The sequence below is a fragment of the Fusarium falciforme genome, chromosome 1 (genome assembly GCF_026873545.1).
Source record: "Fusarium falciforme chromosome 1, complete sequence".
Taxonomy (NCBI): domain Eukaryota; kingdom Fungi; phylum Ascomycota; class Sordariomycetes; order Hypocreales; family Nectriaceae; genus Fusarium; species Fusarium falciforme.
In genome coordinates, this window is record NC_070544.1 from 515210 (window position 1) to 536525 (window position 21316).

At 51.6% G+C, this 21316-nt stretch overlaps 9 protein-coding genes and 1 pseudogene across 10 annotated transcripts, besides 1 other annotated feature; 4 read left to right on the forward strand and 6 right to left on the reverse strand.

The window, feature by feature from the left end:
• Positions 1–618: 618 nt before the first annotated feature.
• NCS54_00007700 (Hypothetical protein) lies at positions 619–2601 on the reverse strand (the record flags this gene model as incomplete). The annotated part of the gene is made up of 8 exons (XM_053145737.1): positions 619–745; positions 797–1155; positions 1212–1270; positions 1322–1506; positions 1560–1848; positions 1899–2120; positions 2179–2339; positions 2393–2601. The coding sequence occupies 8 exons, from the start codon at positions 2599–2601 to the stop codon at positions 619–621; spliced, it is 1611 nt and encodes a 536-aa protein (XP_053001712.1).
• Positions 2602–3268: 667 nt separating this feature from the next.
• Positions 3269–4088, forward strand: NCS54_00007800 (Mac domain-containing protein; the record flags this gene model as incomplete). Its single annotated transcript, XM_053145738.1, has 3 exons — positions 3269–3369; positions 3436–3672; positions 3728–4088. The coding sequence occupies 3 exons, from the start codon at positions 3269–3271 to the stop codon at positions 4086–4088; spliced, it is 699 nt and encodes a 232-aa protein (XP_053001713.1).
• Positions 4089–4382: 294 nt separating this feature from the next.
• Positions 4383–4799, reverse strand: NCS54_00007900 (Hypothetical protein; the record flags this gene model as incomplete). Its single annotated transcript, XM_053145739.1, has 1 exon — positions 4383–4799. The coding sequence occupies one exon, from the start codon at positions 4797–4799 to the stop codon at positions 4383–4385; it is 417 nt and encodes a 138-aa protein (XP_053001714.1).
• A 445-nt stretch (positions 4800–5244) lies between these two features.
• Positions 5245–6718, forward strand: NCS54_00008000 (Beta-lactamase domain-containing protein; the record flags this gene model as incomplete). Its single annotated transcript, XM_053145740.1, has 5 exons — positions 5245–5653; positions 5707–6132; positions 6178–6255; positions 6318–6593; positions 6642–6718. The coding sequence occupies 5 exons, from the start codon at positions 5245–5247 to the stop codon at positions 6716–6718; spliced, it is 1266 nt and encodes a 421-aa protein (XP_053001715.1).
• Positions 6719–7191: 473 nt separating this feature from the next.
• Positions 7192–8338, forward strand: NCS54_00008100 (Abhydrolase-3 domain-containing protein; the record flags this gene model as incomplete). The annotated part of the gene is made up of 3 exons (XM_053145741.1): positions 7192–7401; positions 7453–7705; positions 7761–8338. The coding sequence occupies 3 exons, from the start codon at positions 7192–7194 to the stop codon at positions 8336–8338; spliced, it is 1041 nt and encodes a 346-aa protein (XP_053001716.1).
• A 606-nt stretch (positions 8339–8944) lies between these two features.
• On the reverse strand, positions 8945–11224 carry NCS54_00008200 (Acetyl-coenzyme A synthetase; the record flags this gene model as incomplete). The annotated part of the gene is made up of 6 exons (XM_053145742.1): positions 8945–9409; positions 9462–9722; positions 9793–10952; positions 11004–11030; positions 11085–11108; positions 11164–11224. The coding sequence occupies 6 exons, from the start codon at positions 11222–11224 to the stop codon at positions 8945–8947; spliced, it is 1998 nt and encodes a 665-aa protein (XP_053001717.1).
• Positions 11225–11973: 749 nt separating this feature from the next.
• Positions 11974–14098, reverse strand: NCS54_00008300 (annotated as a pseudogene). Its single transcript has 8 exons — positions 13875–14098; positions 13714–13825; positions 13525–13620; positions 13360–13479; positions 13179–13301; positions 12598–13121; positions 12215–12544; positions 11974–12157 (listed from the first exon to the last, which is right to left on the reverse strand).
• Positions 11974–14098: a sequence feature.
• Positions 14099–15031: 933 nt separating this feature from the next.
• Positions 15032–17429, forward strand: NCS54_00008400 (Hypothetical protein; the record flags this gene model as incomplete). Its single annotated transcript, XM_053145743.1, has 3 exons — positions 15032–15142; positions 15200–16717; positions 16785–17429. The coding sequence occupies 3 exons, from the start codon at positions 15032–15034 to the stop codon at positions 17427–17429; spliced, it is 2274 nt and encodes a 757-aa protein (XP_053001718.1).
• A 582-nt stretch (positions 17430–18011) lies between these two features.
• Positions 18012–19284, reverse strand: NCS54_00008500 (Hypothetical protein; the record flags this gene model as incomplete). Its single annotated transcript, XM_053145744.1, has 2 exons — positions 18012–18679; positions 18741–19284. 2 exons carry the CDS (start codon positions 19282–19284, stop codon positions 18012–18014), a joined length of 1212 nt encoding a protein of 403 aa, XP_053001719.1.
• A 483-nt stretch (positions 19285–19767) lies between these two features.
• On the reverse strand, positions 19768–21082 carry NCS54_00008600 (Hypothetical protein; the record flags this gene model as incomplete). The annotated part of the gene is made up of 2 exons (XM_053145745.1): positions 20215–21082; positions 19768–20162 (listed from the first exon to the last, which is right to left on the reverse strand). Exons 1-2 carry the CDS (start codon positions 21053–21055, stop codon positions 19768–19770), a joined length of 1236 nt encoding a protein of 411 aa, XP_053001720.1. The 5' UTR covers positions 21056–21082.
• Between the last annotated feature and the right edge of the window lie 234 nt (positions 21083–21316).

Sequence of the window (21316 nt, forward strand, 5' to 3'; positions counted from 1 at the left end):
TGTGCTCAGTGTTATCGTGGCTCATGCCTGTTTTGAAAAAGAGAAAGAGTCATTATCGCTACCAATTTGTTGCTTCCTGTAAATTTCTGTGCCAACCTTGAGTTGTTTCAGCCGGTAGTGTGAGACGCGGCATAAGCTATCTTCGCCGTAAGGGGCTGCCTAACCAGCTTTGTGTAAAAGAAGGCGTCACTGAGTACATATGGGTTGCAGTGGGTGCTCCCAGTAAGACCTTTCAAGCCCTATATCCCTAAGATCCCAGCTGGGAAGGCGCTCGGCAACTAAAAGTTTCTTAAGCCTGTGGTGAGATTAAGGGGTCTCCTGAGACAACATGGCGTCGGACTCTCTCACGGAGCAAAACACATCCTATGAGGATGTGCGCACGAGGCAATCATTTTTTGTCAGAAATTTAGTATTAATTTCTCTGCTTTTTGGAGCCTTGGCTCTCAAGCTTCTTGTACATGTTGCTCAAAGAAAGGCAGCCATTCTATCCCATCAGCAACCCTTACCAGGGGGTGCTCTAGTACCCTTGTTCTCTCACGGAGGAGTGTCGTCATCGTACATTTCCGAGCTGAAACCTCGCCCTGCCTATCCTAGAAGGGGCCACCATTCTTGGTAGTTCTAGGACTCTTGCTCGTATTGGGTGCTCAGCATCTCCCAGTCGATGTTGGGGCCCTCAAAGTAGCGTCGAACAGACGCCCACAACCCAACCAGAATCAGACCCATGAAGCCCAAGACAACACAGACGCTACTCAAATGTCAGTAATGATGTAAAAATTCACTCAGGGTAGCAACTTACTAGTTCATGGAACCAGCATCAACTGGAATCTTGTTCGGGAAGCAGATGAAAATGCCAATGGTGGTGACCCAGAGTGGTGTCCACGCGTTGCAGAGGTAGCCCACGATCTTGTTGAGCTTGAAAGGTCGCTCAGGAAGCTTGTTCTCGCGGCCATGGAACAGAGTGATGGCTTGTGGCACAGCATACGAGATGTTGACTCCAAGGACTGCCGTGGTGATGATAGAGTTGAACGCTTGGCTGCTGGCCATGTAAAGCAGGCCATAAAGAATGCAGAATCCGACTGAGAGGATAGTTGTTCGGACGGGAAAGCCAAGAGAAGGTGAAATATGATTCCAGTACTCGGAAAAGGGCAGGCCACGCTACAAAGCCGCGCTCATCAGTTTATGGTGAAGAAATGAAGAGGGAAGATACTCACGTCTCGCGAAAATGCCCAGGTAAGACGACCGCAAGTGATCCATTGGCTAGGCATGCAAGCTAGAAATGTGTCAATGCAAAGACCAAGGCACAGAGCTAAATAAATCTTACAGTAGAAAATGACCACAAGGAGACTCTGTAGGCCAAGAGCCGCTGACTTGCTGCCGGTGGCCTGGTAGAAAGCCTCAAGGCTGGGAAGATGGGCCGATCGGACCGCATCCAGATCCTTGATGACAAACATCATGGCCAGGATGAACGGCACGGAGGTAACCAGACCGATGATGAGAGTGAGATTCCTAGGACCCGTCAGTATACCGAAAATAGTACAATCGCTGAGGGAGGCACAAACATGGCTCTGGGAATGGCCTTTCCAGGGTGGTGCATCTCCTCCGCCACGTGGATGACGGCGTCCATGCTAGCAAACGCGTACATAGCGTTTCCAACGCTCATAACCCAGGCAACTCCTTTAGGCCAGCCGCTGGTACCGTCGAACTTGGTGATGAAGCTAGGGTGGTTGTATTCGTCGCACATGGCCAGGATGGTGACGGTAACGATGAGGAAGCCGAAGACCGAGAGCGCGAGACAAGCCTGGGTCCATTTTCCGAGGTGCTTCTGAGGAATCGTAAAGATGGGAATCACTTCAAGTCGTCAGTCAGGGGAACGTCGGATTCGTCCAATGTCTACTCACGCGTAATCAAGATGAGTCCCACGTATAGAAGGTAGGAGTGCCAGTTCTGCGGCTCATACTCTGGCTTGACAAACAGGATCATGCCGATGATGCATTGTACATTATTCGAGATGCCTGAGCAGGTGATGACCCACCAGCCAAGGACGCTGATGGTGCCGACGGCGAAGGCAGCGAATCGTCGGTGCTTTTCGGGAGCCAGGATGTACGTGAAGTGGTATTGGCCTGCGTGGTAAGGAGGTCGGTCAGCCGGCAGATTCCAAGATAAGGGAGAAGCACTAACCTCCTGATGACGGGAAAGCCGAGGCCTGCTCAGCAAGACCGAGAATGATGATCCATTGAACGGCGCAGGCAACGATCAGGCCAAAGACTGTGGCCTGGGGTCCGCCATAGAGCAAGCTCTGTCCGAAACAGCTGGCATAAGAAACCCACGAATTGGTGATACTAATCAACTGTTAAGTATGAGGCAATCGGTTCACGAGGACGGACGCGGTTACCTGAAGCCCAGTCCCAGAGTTCCGAGAAGATTGAAGGAACGCCTCATAACAGGGACGTGGCCCTGAGCGAGGAGAATGTTGTCGTCGACGGCATCGCCCTTCAAGACCTCGCCACGCATGTCTTCAACCCCACCAATGCCAACGTCCGAGCCATTGGTGGCATGGGACTTGACCTTGGCCATGTCCTCACCGACGGTGTTCTGAGCCATGATGATGTGCCGAGTTGAAGGAAACAAGGAGATGGCCAAAGACTTGGGAGGAATGATGGGATCGAAAGAGGATGGAACAAGGTTGCGACAGGGTCACGCCGTCGACCTTTAAGTAAAAACGAGCCGGGCTATCTTCTCAAGTTTGGTACTTGGCGAGCTACTGGACAATCTCGGCCTTGAACCATCTCTACAATATCCTATCAATGCCGAAAGGCCCTTTCCTCCGCACCCCAGACCCTCCCCCACAGCCAACATGGCCCGGAAACGCGGGGAAGGGTCGGCCATGGCAGCGCCGGTTATCTCTGCCGTGATCCTTGACCCATGGCTTCTTCAAGATTCAGCAGCGATAACGTCTGCACCGTCCAGATGCCGGTCCGACACTGTGCGGGTCATGGTCTCCACTGCGGATCCCATGGGAGGGGAAGCCGCATCTCGTAATTCCTAATGCGGTAATAACGTCTCACCGCGTCCGACTTCTCCGCGCTTTAAAGCCAACCTCAACTCTCCAACCACCTAGCAAGTACCTTCACCAGCTCCGCATCGGATAAGCAGGCAAGCAATCTTGATATCTTTCGATAGATACATGTCGCCTTTGACCCGATAAACCTTCAAATTACTCAACCATCAGTCCTATCTCCTTCGCCCCGTACAGTCACTATCTTTCATCATGGCCAAGCAACAGCTAGATCCCGAGATCATTGAGCTCGCCAAGGGCTTGCAGGGCACTCCTTGGTGTGACGAGTATGAGAAGATGATTTCAGGCATGCTGTACGTCTCGTTCATGGCCCATGCACCTTTGACGGCCATCTAACCTCGGGCATTACACCCCTGCAGTTACAACCCACTGCACCCCAAGCTGTTGGAGGGTCGCCACAAGGCTCGCTGCGTGGCATACAACTTCAACAACCTAGATCCCAATACTGGCAACTACGAAGAGATTGCCGCCAAGAGACTCGAGATGCTTTCTGGAATTCTCGGAAAAGTCGGCCCAGGAACCTTCATTGAGCCACCTTTTGCGCCTGACTATGGCTCCAACATCTCCATTGGTGAGAACTGCTTCTTCAACTTCGGGTAAGCAACCCTCAGATCACCTGTCTGCAATGGCTTGACTAAAAATCTTGACCAGCCTAACCGTCCTGGACACCAGCCTCGTCATCATTGGCGATCGTGTCCAGATGGGCCCCAATGTCCACATCTACACTGCGGGTCATGAGACCAGCGTCCTCTCCCGCATAAAGTTTGTCGAGTTCGGACACCCTATTAGAATCGAGGATGACTGTTGGATCGGAGGCAATGTTGTGATCCTTCCCGGGGTCACCATTGGACGAGGATGCACTGTCGGCGCTGGCGCCGTGGTTACCAAGAGTCTGCCCCCCTACTCCATCGCTCTCGGGGCCCCTGCAAAGGTGGTCAAGACTATTCAGTCGGTTGAGGAGGAGATGGCCGATCCTAACAACCCTTACCGAAACATGCCGGACCGGGCTTAGAGGTAGTTGATTGTTTCACCATGACAGGGACAAAAACATTACTATAGACCAGTGCTAGAATGGAATCAAGCTACCTGCATCGTGTAATTCATTCATCTTGTGCCCCCGTTGGTTGACATGTACAGACTCGACTAGCAGACCTAAATCACCTGCCTTCTACAGTACCGCAGAAAGGGGCCCATGAGTGCCCATCCTTGACCCCGAGCAATCCTTATTGTGATAGCTATCCCATACGAATGACCACGATGCCTCGGACATCCTCGCCACTCTATCCATGCGTCCGAGATTCGCCTCCTAGTCTGCGATTGCCTCCGCCTGAAGCTCCAAGTGCATTCCGGGGTTGACGAGAGCCGCAACCACCACGGATGTCAAGGTCGGGGTATGGCCCGGCCAGCGCTTGCGCAAGAGTGCCAGCATAGTTGCCTCATCTTCAACACGAGTAAAGTAAGCCGTCAACTTGTGGGCTGAACCGAGGCCCTTGCTCACTCCGGCGTTTCGGAGTGCGGCATCGATACAGTCAAAGACGGCGTTGAATTCTTCCTCCACGGAGCTAGTTACGAGTTCTCCCGTCTTCAGGTTCACCCCAACATGTCCAGTTGTTATGATGAGGGTGCCGTTTATCGGGATGGCTGCCGTAGTGGCAAGCGATGCGGAGCGCAGCATCTCACCGACTGGGCCGGGGAGTAACTGATAGCGAACGGGAGAAGACATGTTGATACGGTGAGATGATTTTTGCTAGGTTTTGAACTGTTCGTGGGTCGTAGATACCGAGTGTTGCTCTTCCTCGGTTCAGCTCAAGGCGGCATGCCTATACATGTACATGCATTTCTTATTGTTGCTTTAGTTCATGAGATATGCCTAATGTGGTAATACTTAATAGTCCCGTTCTCGGCTAGCCCCGCATCCACTAGACCATCGTTGGACTGCTTTCGTCACAACGTCGCGATTTTCTGCCAAACCTCATTTCTCCAACTCTGGAAATACTGGGCTTGGTTAGCGACAAGCCTGTCAACAGGAAGGGTTCACGCGCAATCAAGAAGCTTACAGTCCCGGATACAAACATTGGAGTTCCGAGATAACCAACAGCTCGGTTCAACGACCCCTGTGTTCTGGACTTCCGACCTCCCTGTCATCGTCTAGTCGCAACTCTGCCGCCATGTCTTCCATCCTATCTGCAGGTCTCCAGGACAAGCTGCGTGACATTATTGACGAATACACATCCGGAGGTGCCGACCGAAAGATTCCTGGCCTAGTCTATCTTGCATTCAGAAACGATGGCCAGCCAATTTTCCAGCATTGCTCTGGCACGAGAGGCATGTCCTCGCAGGACTTGATGTCCACAGATACCATCTTTTACTTGGCTTCTTTTACCAAGGTGGCAACCTCTGTCTCTTGCATGCAGCTTGTTGAGCGCGGTCTGTTGCACCTTGACGATGCTGATGAAGTTGAGAGGATCTGCCCCGAGTTGAGAGATGTAAAAGTCTTGACCCGCACAGCTGATGGCGGCTTCGCGCTCGTCGAGAAGAAGAAAAGGATAACCCTACGGATGCTCCTGAACCACACTGGCAAGTACCCTTAAAGTCAGTTTTGGGGATGAAACCGTGTTAACAGACTTCAGCCGGTTTTGGATACGCCTTTGAGGACGATAAGCTGGCAGAATACACTCGTCCAGTTGGCGCAGATGATTTCTCAGGAGAAGCAGTGGAGATAGCCAACCGACCTCTTGTCAACCAACCTGGCGAAAAGTTCCAGTACGGAATCTCGATGGACTGGGTGGGTGTCATGATAGAGCGAGTCTCTGGAAAGTCGTTGGACGAATACTTCAAAAACAACGTCTTCCAGCCTCTGGGTATGAACAGTGTAACCTTTCATCCTTCAGAAGAGGCCAAGGCAAATATGGCCTACATGCATCGAAGGTCCGCAGATGAAAAGCTAGCAACCACTGATCACTTCTACCGACGACCGTTGTTAGCTTACGGAGAGGGAAACAAGGCCCCGTGCGCTGGAGGTCATGGTTGCTTTGGAAAGCCGGCTGAGTTTGGAAGTGAGTTTTACCCTTTGTTCCCACTGCCCATATTAACAGTGTCAGGGCTCATCTCACTTCTGCTCAACGATGGCATCGACAAGGTAACAGGCGTGCGTCTTCTCAAGCCCGAGACTGTTCAAGGTGTGTATACTCACTTCTGACATTTGAAGAGGCGCTCATTAACAACAAATCCTAAACTGCAGACATGTTCACGGACCAGATTACCGATAAACCACGTTACAGCAACGTGTGTGTTCCGGTAGCAAAGCCCGAGTTAGCCAACCCAACGCCCTTGACACCAATGCCAGACGATCACACTGAGGGATGGGGAATGTCATTTTCAATCAGTCACTTTCCTTCTGAAACAGGACGAGCTCCTGGTACGGCATCTTGGGAAGGGTTGGCCAATCTCTTCTGGTTTGCTGACCGAAAGAACAACATTGGCGGCATCATTGCTTCTCAAATCATCCCATATGGCGGTAGATTTTCCAATCTCGCAAGGAGGCTCTAATACTAATACACAATAGATCGCTTGGTACTGGAGTGCTCGGATCGTGTAGAAACCGAGATATACAAGGCCTTGCAGCAGGTTGATGGGTCTTGATAGTGAGTTATATGGCGTCGGGATTGTTGAGACTGATACGGCCTTTCTATCAGCATCAAGTAGTCAAATACAAACATTAGACACTAATGTCTCTTTAACTATGATACTCATCCGAACTTGAACGCTCGAGCTTTGCACGAGATTCATCCGCTTCCAAATGCTATGACCCAGTATCTTTCGTCCCACTTGTGCCATGTTGGAAGCAGCAATGTCCATAACTTGACGAGTCCACATCAACAACTTCTCGATAGCTCCATACTGCTCCGACGGTCCCCGTGGCGTAAACTGTTTTGGGGAATATGCTAAGAAGCGGGGTATCGGGAGGTGCGGAACAAGCGCAACTCCCATTGTCCATATCGAGTATAAGATTGTGACGGCCCTGGTTGGTTTCCACTTTTCTCCTCCTTTTATCTCCTCTCTCCAACAGCCAAGAGACCTCACAGGGAACTTCAGTGTGAGCTTGTTTAGGCGCAATGGAGGTTACCAAGCAAGAGCGTGACGCTCAGTTCAAGATCCTGATCGACCTTCTGCAAAGCGTGCCTCACGACATCTTTGATGGCTTTGACATCACTCGAGCTCACTTTGAGTCGGCTGGGGTTAAGATTGGGGTCGACATCTTGATTCCCAAGCGGAAAAGTACGACAGCCAGGCCTGTTATTGTGAGAATACACGGCGGGTTTCTTGTAAGTGCTATCGTCAGGGTATCGACTACTCAAACTTACAGAGTCATTCAGATTACAGGATCAAGTCTTTTCCCAGCCTGGTTCTCCAAATGGATTCTGGACTATGCGGATCAGCACGATGCCATCATCCTTAGCCCTAACTATCGGCTTCTTCCAGAAGTCAAAGGGAAGGACATCATACAGGATATGGCCAACTTCTGGACCTGGGTACAGTCAGGAGGCCCTGGGAGGCACCTTGCCTCGATAGGACGGTCCAGTGTCGCAATGAATTTGGCCCAAACTCTTCTTGTGGGTGAAAGTGCAGGTGGGTTTGTTACCTTCAACTCTTCATGGCATGTTAGCTAACAAGAACGGATCAGGCGGATATCTGGCTTTGCAGTCCGTTTTGTCAGGGTTTACAAGCCCCAAGGCCATCATTACTCTCTATCCCATGACAGACATGCAGTCAGCTCACTACACAAAGCCGTATGAGAAACCAATTGTGGGCGTGTCCAACTACCCTCAAGAAGATGCAGATAGCTTCATATCAGCTACTACTGGGAATGCCGCCATCACCGAGGCAGATCCACCCACAAGACTGGATTCTGCCATAGCCGTGGTCCAGAATGGTCGTTTCCTTGACCTCTTTGGTCGGGATCCAGAGCTGTTTGTACTTGAACGCATCGAATCAGGATTACTACCTCAAAGAGAGCCCGGAAAGCCTCTTTTCCCGCCCTTTTTTCTGCTTCATGGTGAGAACGATACCGCGGTTCCAGTTGATGGCACAAGGAAGCTGGTCAGCATACTACAAAGGTCACACCCAGATACCAAGTTGCACGTAGCCATCCGCCCAGGTGATCATGGTTTTGATTTCCCTGCCACGACACAGGATGGCTGGCTGCGGGAAGGGTTAGACTTTGTCACAGGCCCATGGCTCAGTGACAAGAGCCGTATCTAAAATAGAATGTTCTTCCTCCACGCTGCTAGATTTCTGTTTCCATCTTGTATGAAAATGCCTTGCGCTCAACATCTTTCTAAGCTCAGAGTCGTATCCCAAGCTTAGGGTACCTGACGCGCTGAGCTCTCAGTACTGTTTCATACAGCACAGCCGCTCTTATAAATACTGGTTAAGTTACCTTTGCTGTGATAAAAAACCCGTCATGATAACAAAATAAATCAGATTGCAAGACGGTATTGAGTAAAGAAACACTTAATTACGTATTGTGTTTCTTTCAGTGATGTCTCTCGAAGAGGCTATCAGTAACAACAGAAGGAATCACGGTTATTGACACATGCCAAACGGGATCCAAAGCCGAAAAACACCATAGCCTAGAGCCTTGTAGTGTGCATGGGCCCAAACTTACATACGTTCTCAAACTGTAGTAAGAACCTTTTGATGGTTATTCTGTCACTTTGATGTATCTGTCCCTGATCTTACATCAAAACGTGTATTATACTCAGAGCACTAGTCTTCTGCCCCTTTAACCGACGAGAACCCATTTTACTCTACCAGCCCGCTGACAAGTTCAGCAGTCGCCGTCTAATACCCATTCTACCGATGCCTCTACTCCCCCTTGTGCACAACGTCGATGATCTTTCCAACGACGGAGGGATCCGACAGGGTAGTCACATCTCCGAGTTGATCCTGCTCGCCCATGACCACCTTGCGCAGAACACGACGCATAATCTTTCCAGATCGAGTCTTGGGGAGGTCGGTCACCACAAAGATGTTCTTGGGCGCCGCGAAAGGACCAATGTTCTTTCGAACTTGCTGTCTGAGTTCGAGGTGAACAGCTTGCTCATTAGCCCTGAAGGCCTCCTTGAGGCAGACAAAGGCCACCACGGACTGGCCCGTGAGCTCGTCAGCAATGCCCACGACGGCTGACTCAGCGACCGTAGGATGCTCAACCATGGCAGCTTCGATCTCGGCCGTGGATAATCGATGACCACTGACGTTGATAACATCGTCAACGCGGCCGCGAATCCAGTAAAAGCCATCCTGGTCACGGCTGGCACCGTCACCGGTGAACTGGGTTTGAAGATTAGCAAAAAAGCTAGCAGCTGAGATTCGGCTGACTCACGTAGTATCCCTTGTAAACATCCAGATATGTCTCCTGGAATCTTTGGTGATCACCGTACACTGTTCGAGCCATGCTAGGCCAAGAAGACTTGAAAGCAAGCACGCCCTCGACTCCATTTCCGTGAATTTCCTCACCAGAAACGGGGTCGATCAAGACGGTGTCAATACCAAAGAAGGGCAAGCAGGCAGATCCGGGCTTGGTAGGCGTGACGCCAGCCAGGGGCGTGACAGCATGGGATCCAGTCTCAGTTTGCCAGTATGTCTGGTATGGTCAGCATAATTGTTCAAAATTGTGGCTGATCAAACAGTCATGGAAAGAGGAGTTAACTCACGTCAACAACGTGGCATTCGCCTTTGCCAATCGTATCGAAATACCACTTCCAAATCTCAGGGGCGATAGGCTCTCCGACTGAACCAAGGACACGGAGACTGCTGGTGTCGTGGTTGACGGGATCCGATCCAGCTCTCTTCAGCAGTCGGAGAGCAGTGGGCGCAACGTAGAAGTGTGTAATCTTGTGATTGGCGATAATGTCCCAGTAGCGGTTGATGGAAGGATATGTGGGTGTGCCTTCGAAAACGACGGTAGACACGCCGAGGAGAAGGGGGGCATAAACAACGTAGGTATGGCCAGTAATCCATCCGACATCGCCAGCACAGAAATAGCGATCATCTCCATGAATGTCGAACACATACTTGCCGGTGGCTGCAGCTCCTACGAGATAGCCGCCGGTAGTATGCAAGATACCCTTTGGCTTGCCCGTAGATCCAGACGTATACAGGAGGAAAAGGGGATCCTCTGCGTCCATGGAAACAGGAGGGATATAACTGGGCCACTTCTTGACTTCTTCGTGCCACCAGTGGTCTCGGCCGGAAACCCAGCCAACTTCGGCACCAGTCCGCTTGAAGACCAAAGTCTGGACACCCTCGAGGGGACTCAGAGCCTCGTCGACAATCTTCTTGATACCGATAGTCTTGCCGCCTCGCTGACTTTCATCAGCAGTGATGACCACCTTGCTCTTGGCGTCGGTGATACGATCTCGAAGAGACCCGGCAGAGAAGCCAGCGAAGACGACGGAGTGAACAGCGCCAATGCGGGCACAAGCAAGGATGGCAACCAGCGCCTCAGGGACCATGGGCATGTAGATAGCGACAGTATCGCCCTTTCGCACACCCAGGTCCTTGAGAACCCAAGAGACCTTGCTCACCTGCTTCAGCAACTCTCCATAAGTCACCGAGTGCCCTCCATGTCCATCATCAGTTTCATGAATGATGGCAACCTTCTTGGGGTCTTTGAGGGCATGACGATCCACGCAGTTGAAGGAAGCGTTGAGCTTGCCTCCAAGGAACCAGCCAACGTTGCCCTCGGACAAGGATCCATGCTGGACGGTGTGGAAATCAGTCTCCCAGGACAGCAGCTCCCGAGCCTGTTGTCCCCAAAAGGTATCAGGATCCTGGATGGATAGCTGGTGCATCTGACGATACTCATCAAGGCCTAAGACAAGTCAGCCAGGCTCATAAAATCAAATGCCTGCTCATCACTCACCAGCAATGTGAGGCTTGCCAGGGTGTCCTGCACCCAAAATGGTCAGCGTTGACTCGGCAACAGAGAAATTTTATCACGAACTGGCAAGCATCTTATCAGGAAGATCTATATCCAACATCAGCATAAAAATAGGGGTCAAGGGCAGTCATTGGCAACATACACCATTCCTCGGCCTCGCTGCTACCGACAGGAGCCGTCTGAGTTTCCAATGCCTCACCCATGATGTAGCAGTGCAGTTACTTCAGGAAGCTGAGTGGTGAAAAATGGGGACAGAAACCTCCGAGGTGCAGTTTTGAGCTCGGATGGTTATACCGTCTTTTCAAAAAAGCATGTGTTGACCGCGACGTGGCTGAAAGGGGAAAAGGGGGAGGCGGTCAGATTATGTCATCCTAGGCCCACTGCTCATCCAATCATGATGTGACACAGCCACCACCTCGTTACGGTAAGGCGCCTCTCGGCAGATAATGGCTTGTCACAGCCTGGCCATGGATGGCAGTCGAAGCATGGCTTGACGCATCTTTGCATGTGCTAGGACGCTGAGGCTGGCGTGATGACCAATCAGAGAATTCTTGGATGGCGGTAGTTCCATATTGAGACATTGCTTCTCGTGTTACCCAAAGTGGCAGTATCGTCAACTCGAAACCAACCAACTGCAAGGAGCCAGCCCTGGGTGACTGGCTGCCTCCTCAATCTGACCTGATCTGACCTAATAATAATCCTCCCCTATTCTCGCCCTGGCAACTGAGTTGTCCTGTAAGATTGCAAAGCCAAGCCATGTGGTCATCGTGGCGCGTCTTGTTAATACGAGCCTTGCTTGTGATTGGTCACTGAAGATACTACCAAGTCAGGAAGTTTGCGCAACATTCCCCTCATTCCTCGGCACAAGCCACAGCTCCAGCCACAGCTAACCTAGACAACACCTCCAATCACTCACTTCCACATAAACAGATCGATCACAGGAGTCGTATCTTTAATGGTTGAGGTCTAGATCGGATCCTTCCTTGACGGTCTTCCAGTACTTTTCGGCACTTCGCTCTCTTAGGGCGCGCCCCCATTTCATAACGGGGAAAATGGTCAAGTTGTGTGCAAGCCCTGCGAAAGCCCCAAGAATGAAGGCGTTTTGGTAACCGAGATTGACAACCCATGGGGTAACGCTAGCATTTCGGTCAGTGACATCATATCGCTTTGACTCGATTGATTCTTTCGCTTACGCATATCCAATACCGAACGCCATTGTGTTTCGGATGATGATGGCCGTTGCCAAAGCCTCACTCGCAAGGTCACGATAGCAGTCGATGCAGTATGCGATCGAGATTTGGGACCCAGCTGTGGTGGTGAATGAAATGACTCCCATGGCAAAGACGATGGCGAACCAGTGCGCTTCAAAGTGTGCTCCGACACCGAATAAGATGCAGCCGAATGGAATGAGTATAAGTGAAGGGAGGAAGAGCCAAAGTCGATGCTCGGCCTCCATGAACCCATTGTTGCGACGGGCCATCTTGACGATGAAGCGATCTCCGAAAATTCCGGTATACGCACATCTAACCGGACATTAGATTTCTGTCTGATCACAAAGACGGGCCGATCAGCTTACGCGAGAGTGGTGCCAATCAAGGGGGCGATAAAGGTCAGTCCAACGGTGGAAGTTGACATGTTGTACGGCTCGTTGGACAAGACCATGGATTCTGTTGCATTCAAAACCGACAGCCAGATAATGTTGCTGCCATAAATGAAACCAGAGTAGGAAATGATGGGGAACAACAGGAGCAGGATGGGGCGAATGATGAGCTTGACAAGTTGATTCTTGCCACGCAAGTTCTCGCGCTCGATAGGCTTCAGCCTCGCCAGTCGGGACTTCTTCTTGAACTGCTCATCCAGGCCGTGGCGCAGGCCTTCGACTTGCGAGAGCGTGTGAGTGTTGCGCGCTGCTTCCTGATCACCATCATGCTTGCCATCTGTGTCCTTACCATCCAGCTCAGGTTGGACTTGGTTGGCGCTTGGTAGAGGCTGGCCTTCAATGTGATGGCTGCTCATGTATTTGGCGCGGTCGAATTTCGTCTCTTCCATGAAAAAGAAGATGATGACGAGTAGGATTGCGCAGAAGATGGCGCACCAGTACTACCCCAGTTCAGTAGATATCCAACCTCGCATCCTGTTTGCTCCAAGATCACTTACAAACACCCACTTGTAACCTTGGCCGTCATTGATAAATCCCATGATGAGTGGTGCAATGCCATTGCTGTACCCAAGCGCAAGCGCGTAAAGGGCAATGAACTTTCCCCTTTCATGCGTAAAGAACTGTTACACCTTCATCAGCATAGCCTACAGGGCGTCGGATATCTGAGGTTATTCGTACCACGTCCGAGACTGTGATCTCGGCCAGTGACTCGATCGGTGCTCCGAAGATCCCCTGCAAGATCTTGGTTGCGATCCACTCTCCGTTGGAGCGGACATAGGGCTGCCAGATCATCACGCCCTGCGACTGTTAGAGGAGAAGACCCAAGGAGGGAAGAGATATTACCAATGTTCCCGCTGTGGTCAAAAGGTACACTGGCTTTTTCCCATACTGGATGGCGATGGCCTGCCAGATAATGCATCCCCATCCAAAGAATAAGAACTAGGAGATTGTTAGATAACAGATTACTCGAGTCTCCACTCCATCGAAAAAGTGTGGTAAGATAAGAAACTGGGCTTGGATCGGGTGCCATACCATGTAACCGGTTCCGGAGTTGAGATCATTGTAAGTGAGCCCGGTCGCTTTCGACAAGGGACCCAGCGTGGAGTATAGGGCGGAGGAGCAGATACCAATGATAAGCACATAGCTAATCGCGGAGTTAGTTACTGCAGAAGCAACGGATGGACCCAACGCACGCTGCCATGCAGAAAGCAGAGAGATATTTACGTCGTGGGGACCAGTTCAGAGGATCGTCAGGGTGGGGCGATGGCGCTGGCACAAGGACAATGTCCTTTTCGGCTCCATGCGCGTGCTGAGAATCTAGTTTCCCCTGCGAGTCCACAAGGTGGACCGTTCCGGGAATTGCCTCTATCTCGTCCTGCATGTTTGCGGGAGACTGGCTCTGTGGGGACATTGTAAACACTGAAACAAGGTAACCGAAGGCGAGGAGATGATGGCGTATGGGGCAAGTATGTGTTGCGGCCTCAGTGTCATGCAGACGGATGGGGTCTTCTTTATACCTCTTTCGAGGAGTTGAGAGACGGATCAATTCTTCCTAGCCTCTTCCTTGGATCAAGGAGAAGCCACTTGGCAACGTGTGATTATCAAAGCTTCGGAGCCGTTCTCCGCGCCTGGTAGGCCTTCCTGACGTCAAGTCTCTCACCTCCAGATAACAAACTGGTGAGTGAGCCCGAAGTTGGTGGGCATGGACGGAGGCTAGTGGACACGGCCCTCTCGCGGAACACCGGAACCCCAGGTTATGCTGGACAGTGGACCAGCCTAGCCTCCCCAGACTCTCCCTGTTGTCCGGTATGAGTGCGGGGGCGGAGACGGGTTTAGCATGGATCTTAGGAGCGTAAACAGGCGGCGTCTGATACGTTGGATAAGCCATTGGGCGATCTTGCCCAACAATCTCCTCACACCAACGGTAGTCAGACTCTTGGCAGAAGGAATTGTAATCTCTACAGAAAGGGAAGTTGATGGAAAGTTATTTCCTACTCGAGGCAATGAGACCGGAAACTAATATCCCCTCTACATATGCAATCCATCTCGCCAAGCCCAACTAGTGACTTCTCCTCAATCCTTATCTCATGCTCAACCCCTCAATCCAACGACAGCCGACGTGATTACTCCTTGAGGAAATAAGCCGGCCGTGAGTTTGTAATTTGTTTCCGGTCGCCTGTTTCAAGCAGCCTTATCCTGCCAGTATAAGGAGGCAAGGGGCAGACTCTTGTGGTCATGGTGCACCCCAGAACGAACGACTCAAGCACAACAACACCCTTGTTCTGCCCTCCAGTCCCTGCTGATAACAAGCTTTGACCATAACTTTACCTATCTGAAATAAATTCCGAAAATGGTTGCTGCACAGTACCCTGTTCGTCCAGCCCTCCGCCATGATGAGGAGGAAATTACCGGGTATGTCGACCCTTGGGTTGTATCTCCTGGAGATGTTGCCAACGTCAAAGTAAGTTACTCTTTGCACGTTTCCATTCTGGGAGGCACGTCCTAATCATACGAGTAGATATCTTCAACAAGCTCAAAACTCAAGTATCAGCTGGTCCGTCTCCTGCAAAGCCTTGACGTACCCCATGCTCCTACACCTGCCAAAGAAGTTGTGGAGCATGGCCCCAAGGGAGAGCTCAAAGGTCGTTTTCAGGCATCGCACCCAGGATCCTATGGCCTAGTTGAGGCCTGGACAAGAGAGCCCCTCCTGGATAAGTCCGAGGCTGTTCAGATTGAGTTCTACGCCCAGCCCTGGATGTTGCATGCTCCTCACCCTCAAGCCATCCTCTCCAACCTCGACACAACGAAAAAGGCCGGTCTCTGCGTGCTTCTAGACAAAGAAGACAACCTCGTCGTTTGGATCGGTACGGGAAAGGCGGTTGAGACCAAGAAGATCGCATCTGCTGCTCGTCGTGAGCGTTGGTTTCACGTCCGTCTCACCATCCGGGGTAAGGAGCTCCAGCTGGAGCTGTCTCACATGAAAGCTGGAAATGAGATTGCCCCAGGCCCAACTACTATTCACACGACACTGGCGGATGCTGCTCAACTAGACTCTGGAAGCCCCCTGTACTTTGCCGCAACATTGGCTGCCAACCCCCTATCGGCCTCCGAGTTTCCAGTGCACTTCTTCAACGGAAGGATCGACTCTCCCACGTTCCGAGCCCTAGGAAAGAAGTCATGGGATATCGCCAGGTATGACTTCTCTGTGGGTATCGATACTGATGAATTTTTCGACGTGTCTGGATCTGGACTTAGCGGTATCCTTGTCAACGCTCCCACACGCGCCATCCGTGGCCACGACTACGACCACAAGCTCATCGGCATGGGTTGGAAGGAGGCAAAGTATGGCTTTGGTGCGATTCACTTCCATGAAGACGATCTCGATGACGCTGCTTGGGACACCGATTTTCAGTTCACTGTCCCATCTCATCTTCGTTCTGGCGCCTATGCTATTGAAGTAGAAGACACCGAGTCGGACTTGAAAGACGCTATCGTATTTTTCGTCCGGCCCAAGGAGGTCCGCCCACAAGCAAAGATCGCCTTCGTCTTCTCTACCTTTACCTACCTCGCGTATGCCAATGAACACATGTACGACGAGAGCAAGCCCACCCGCATCTCGTTCCCAGAGGGTATCCAACTCGTAACGTCAGATAACTACCACAAGATGGTCAGACGCCATGACCTTGGTCTCTCCATCTATGACATACACAGTGACGGCTCCGGTGTTGTGTATAGTACGACGAAGCGGCCCATCCTCAATGTGCGCCCTGACTATATCCACTGGGGCTTCCAGCGACCCAGGGAGTTCTCTGCTGATCTTTTGATGGTCGGCTTCTTGGAGAAGCACTTCGGAGATGGATATGATATCCTCACGGACCATGATCTTCATCTCCGAGGTCGTGCTGCACTGGCTCAGTACGACGTGGTCATTTCCGGCTCCCACCCAGAGTACCCTTCCTTTGAAGCCCTTGATGCCTACGAGGGTCACGCTCAGAATGGTGGCTCTCTTATCTATGCTGGCGGTAACGGCTTCTATGTAAGTGTTGATTTACACGGAGACGTTCCAAGCCTGTGGAATTTTAACTGACTTGATATCTTCGCAGTGGAAATCCGTAACCGACCCGAAGCGCCCTCACCGAATGGAAGTCCGACGAGCTGATGTCGGAGCCCGGACCCACCAGAACCCTGCCGGAGAGCGTCATCATGCTCTCAACGGAGAGCTTGGAGGTCTTTGGCGATCTCTTGGCCGTTCTCCGAATGAACTCTGGGGTATTGGAAGCTGTGCTTCCGGCAAGGGTCCCGGGCGACCTTTCATCCCCACCGAAGAGGCTCTGAACAACCCCTCTCTTGCTTGGTTGTGGAAAGGACTCAATGAAGAGTCCAAAAAGCTTCTGGGCACCAAGGGACTGGCTGGAGGTGCCAGTGGCGATGAGCTTGACCGCCTGGACGTCGCCATCGGAAGTCCCGAAAACGCCATCCTTCTTGCACGAAGCGAGCGACACGACGATCACTTCATGCTTTTCAACGAAGAGCTCATCTTCCCCATGATTGGCACTCTGGGATCTACCTCCCCTCTTGTCAGGAGCGACATGGTGTACTACGAGACAAATGGAGGCGGCTCTGTCTTTAGCGTGGGCAGCATCAACTGGAACAACTCGTTGGCCTGGGATGGATACCAGAATGATGTTGCACAGATTACTGAGAATGTGATTCGAGAATTCCTGGCCCGTGGGAAGAAGAACAACTAAAACTACTGAGGTCACCTGTAAGAGCTAGATAGACATACGAAAAACCAAACCCTCTTTGTTACCATACTTGTTACCCCGTGGCCCAGCTTGTTGCCGCTCTTGCAGCACTATCCAAAGCGTTACCGATAGATTCAAATATGCCTCAAGGCCCAGTATCATAGTCTACCAGCGCCCTTTGAAAGAGTCTGCCTGATATGAATCAGCCATAGTGAATCACCTGAAAAGTTTGATGCTGTTCGTATGCCGTCGGCCGGGGGAGGCCCACTATCACCCGGCGAACAACCAGCGCACAAGGTCAGCCTGATTCAGGCCTCGCTCAGACCTGAGTGATCTGCGGTAAATTCCGCACGAAAAGGGGCATGAGGTCTCAAACAGAGTAACGAGCGAGGAGCCAGAGCCTGATTGCCAAGACAAGGCGTTCCGGCGCTTACCTCGGTTATGTGACATTTATACAAAAAATGACAGGTTATTTCAGCCGCCTGCAGCTTGCCTGGACGGTCACACAAAATTGGGTTCTCACAAATCATGTTTGTGCTCAGACACATAGCTACCTTAAGTTTAGGCGTATGATTCGTTCTTGATTCAATAACGATTCCAATCATCCCAATTCTGAAAAGAGGCTGTAGGCGTGGCTTGAGCACTGATGTCCCGTCCATTCAAGTTTGAACGCGGCGTCTCCCTTGTGATGCTTGCCTCACTTGCAGGCTGCGACTCCCAGCCGCGATCGATAAAGTCCCCCGCCTGCCTAGCGGCCCCTCGCCTCTCTCCTCCCCCGGCATGTTCCGCCGTGTTCCCTCGCTGGTAGGTTTGTTCGTTACTCCATTGGGTTTGCGTTGAGTGATATGAGGGGGCTGGAGTAGGCTGACTGGGAACATTCGAGGGGTAGGCAGTGCTCCCTTGATACTGAGTCTGCGGCTCAGAAAATGAGAACGGCGAGGGCGACCTGTACTGTGCCGGTGTCGTCCCTGTAGAAAGTTGTTCCTGCACGAACTGGGGCGGCAATGCACTGAAGGTTGGTGGTTGTGTATAGGAAGTAGGCGGGAAAGGGTCGTAGATCGTACTCGCGCTCCCTCTGCTGGCCTGGATGTCGGCGAGGCTGATATGTTTTGCGAAAGAAGTTGCAACGAAACTAGGGTCTTGGTAAGGAGGAGGCTTGGGTGGTAGCGAAGGTGGAGTTGATTGTGAATTGTGAGGATCGACAGCAGAGTTGGCTGGAGAGGCCTGCGGTGGTGGCATCGAATGTCTCGTCGCTGATGGACATTACACATGTTAGTTCGGACATAGAATGATAGATGATTGAAGGGGAAATACCTGGTTTTCTTCCCATAAGACTGCCCAGGAGATTGACGTTGTCGATACCAACTCGCTTTTTCTGGACCGACTTACTGGTGTCTGTGTCTATCACTTGATTCTGCACCGGAGTCGGAATATGAAGGGCAATCTGCCGGAGAAAGGTGATTTCAGCGAGTACTGCTTGATGATGGCCGTTGATGACTGGAACTTGGCTGTTGAATTGCTTCGAGTCGAACAAAACCCATCGCCCTCGGCGTGCGAACGGTAGCTTGCCCTTGTTTGCCTCTGGCCTGCACTTTTCGACGATCCTTCCCACCTCAAGGAGTCCTTTGTGGGCATCCTCGATGATCAAGTTGATACGTTCAAGTTCGATTGGTTTCCGTTCCAAGATATCCAGATGCTCATCGCGCAAACTGATCAGGTGCTGGAGGTCTCGATCACAGGTGCGGACCAATTCAAGGCTGCGACGAACTTCATCGTTGGCCTGGCCAGTTTCGATGGCGAGAGTGATAATATGGTATGTAATAGTACCGAGAACTCCGGCGGGGACGAGCTCTGCCATCTCGATGGTAGTGTACTGGTCCGTAGGCACGAGAGGTGAGTAACATGGGCGACATCAAGGGCGATGGTAGATCCTATGTCGCTTTTCTGGGACAGACAAAAGGAAAGAGCAACACCGATGAATCTAGAGTTTTCAACCATTGGGCATGGTACGTTTGTCATGCCAAACCCGCAGGAACGGAGTGTGCATTCTGTCCGACCTTTCCCACCACCCGCATTTGCATCTGACATGTAGCAAGCTTGCTAAGCTTAGTCACTTTCGATCGAGCCGCCTGAGGCTGAATCACTTTGGGTCTAGACTGGTGGCTTTTTTCCTGTTCATGTGGCCCCGCTCCATTTAAGGCTGACGAGGTGTATACCCAAGTACCAAGGCCCTGGTGATCTGTATTATTGAAAGACTCTCACAGTATATAACTAATTACCACCTTGTAAGCCACCTTAAGCAAGGGTGAGACCTAAAACGAGAAAAGAAAAGAGAAAAGTCTCAAGAAAGCAGACGAGGCTCGGCAATTCTCTGCGGTGAGCCGAGCCAACGTCCATCCCGACCACTCAGCTTCTCCAAACCAACGCACACAACAGCGCCTCCCTTTCCAGACTCATCCTTGTAAATAAACCTCCAGTCACTAGTGTGTGAAAACAAGACATAGCCAAGCCTAGCTGCGTCAATAATCATCACATGAAGGTGGTCGAGCTGCTTGCGCCGGCTCTCTTGATCAGGCGTAACGAAAAAGTGGAGAACGGAATCCAAGGCTTTCGCCACGGCTTCAGCCTGGTCTTGGACATCAGGCTCTGACAGCTCGAGCGGTGTCCTTTCGTGGGGGGCGGGATGTAGGAACAATGCTGACAGGGTGCGCCATCGAGTCCAGGCAAACGACATGACTAGGCAGCTGCATTAGTGGCTTGATTCAGAGACATTAGGGTTTATGCTCACCGTCAAAGTTATCTCCGTACTGCTCGACTGGGCGAATGGAATTGAGAAAGCCAACTGCCGGTTTCGGAAGCAATGTGAGGGGTCCCGGAGAGTTCCAGTCGATGCTTCTGAACAGGACATGTGAGATGACATGCTGGAGAGCCCCGCGGCGGGTGTTTGGTTGGAGGCACCAGCCAGCCACAGTCTCAGCGTCGAAACCCGAGGAGGATTTGCTGATTCCTAAAGCGGTCAAAGCGTGAGCCAATTTCACCACCTTGACATCTACCGGGCCAGAGTGATAGACGGCCTCGACGTGCTGTCTGATGATGTCTTCCAGGCGCCCCAAGTCGGAAAGAATGGTTGGGTCAGGCGCCGGCTGTAAGATGACATTCTCCAGCTTCATCTTCTTGTCCAAGGGCTCCAAGGCTACCGGGCCGTCATCTTTTTGTTGGCTCAGAATCTTGGCTCTCTCTTCGCTTCCATGGCCTCTTTTGCGATGCTTCGAACGGCGCATGGTGCGGCGAAGGAACCATCCAAGGATGATACCAACAATCAAGCCGGTTGCCAAGCAGCCAATGGCTATTCCGGCAACAGCGCCGGCTCCAAGTCCGTCGTTTTGTTTGTTAGAATCAGTCGTAGAAGTTGGAGAGGCAGTGTCAGTTGTAGTTGTCACGGCAGTTGGGAGAGTCGCGGAAGTTGTGGTAGTAAACGTTCCCGGGCCTCCTCCTGCTTCGGCAGCCGGGTTTGTCTGTTCTGGTTGTCGCGGGCCTCCCTGGATGCTTGTCACTGTTCCGAAAGCAGTGCCGTCTTGTCGGTTGACTAAATAGTGCAAGAAGGTCATTTTCAGAACCTTGTAGTTCATATAGAATATAAGAACGAGATGAACTGCCGAAGAGGCGGGCCGATGAAGAGTATCAGAGTGGGACGTTCAGCGGGAGGAAGGAATAGCATTTTAAAGCCGTGTGCCTAAATCTTTGGGAACTGCCTTCGGGAGCTTCTCACCGCGGTACGACAACCAAGGGAGACATTCAGCCATGCCCCAAAAGCAACAACAGCCGCCGTTCTATCCCTGTTGTCTTAGCTCCGTTGAGGCTGGCTGCACAAACGTGCCACCTGACTCAAA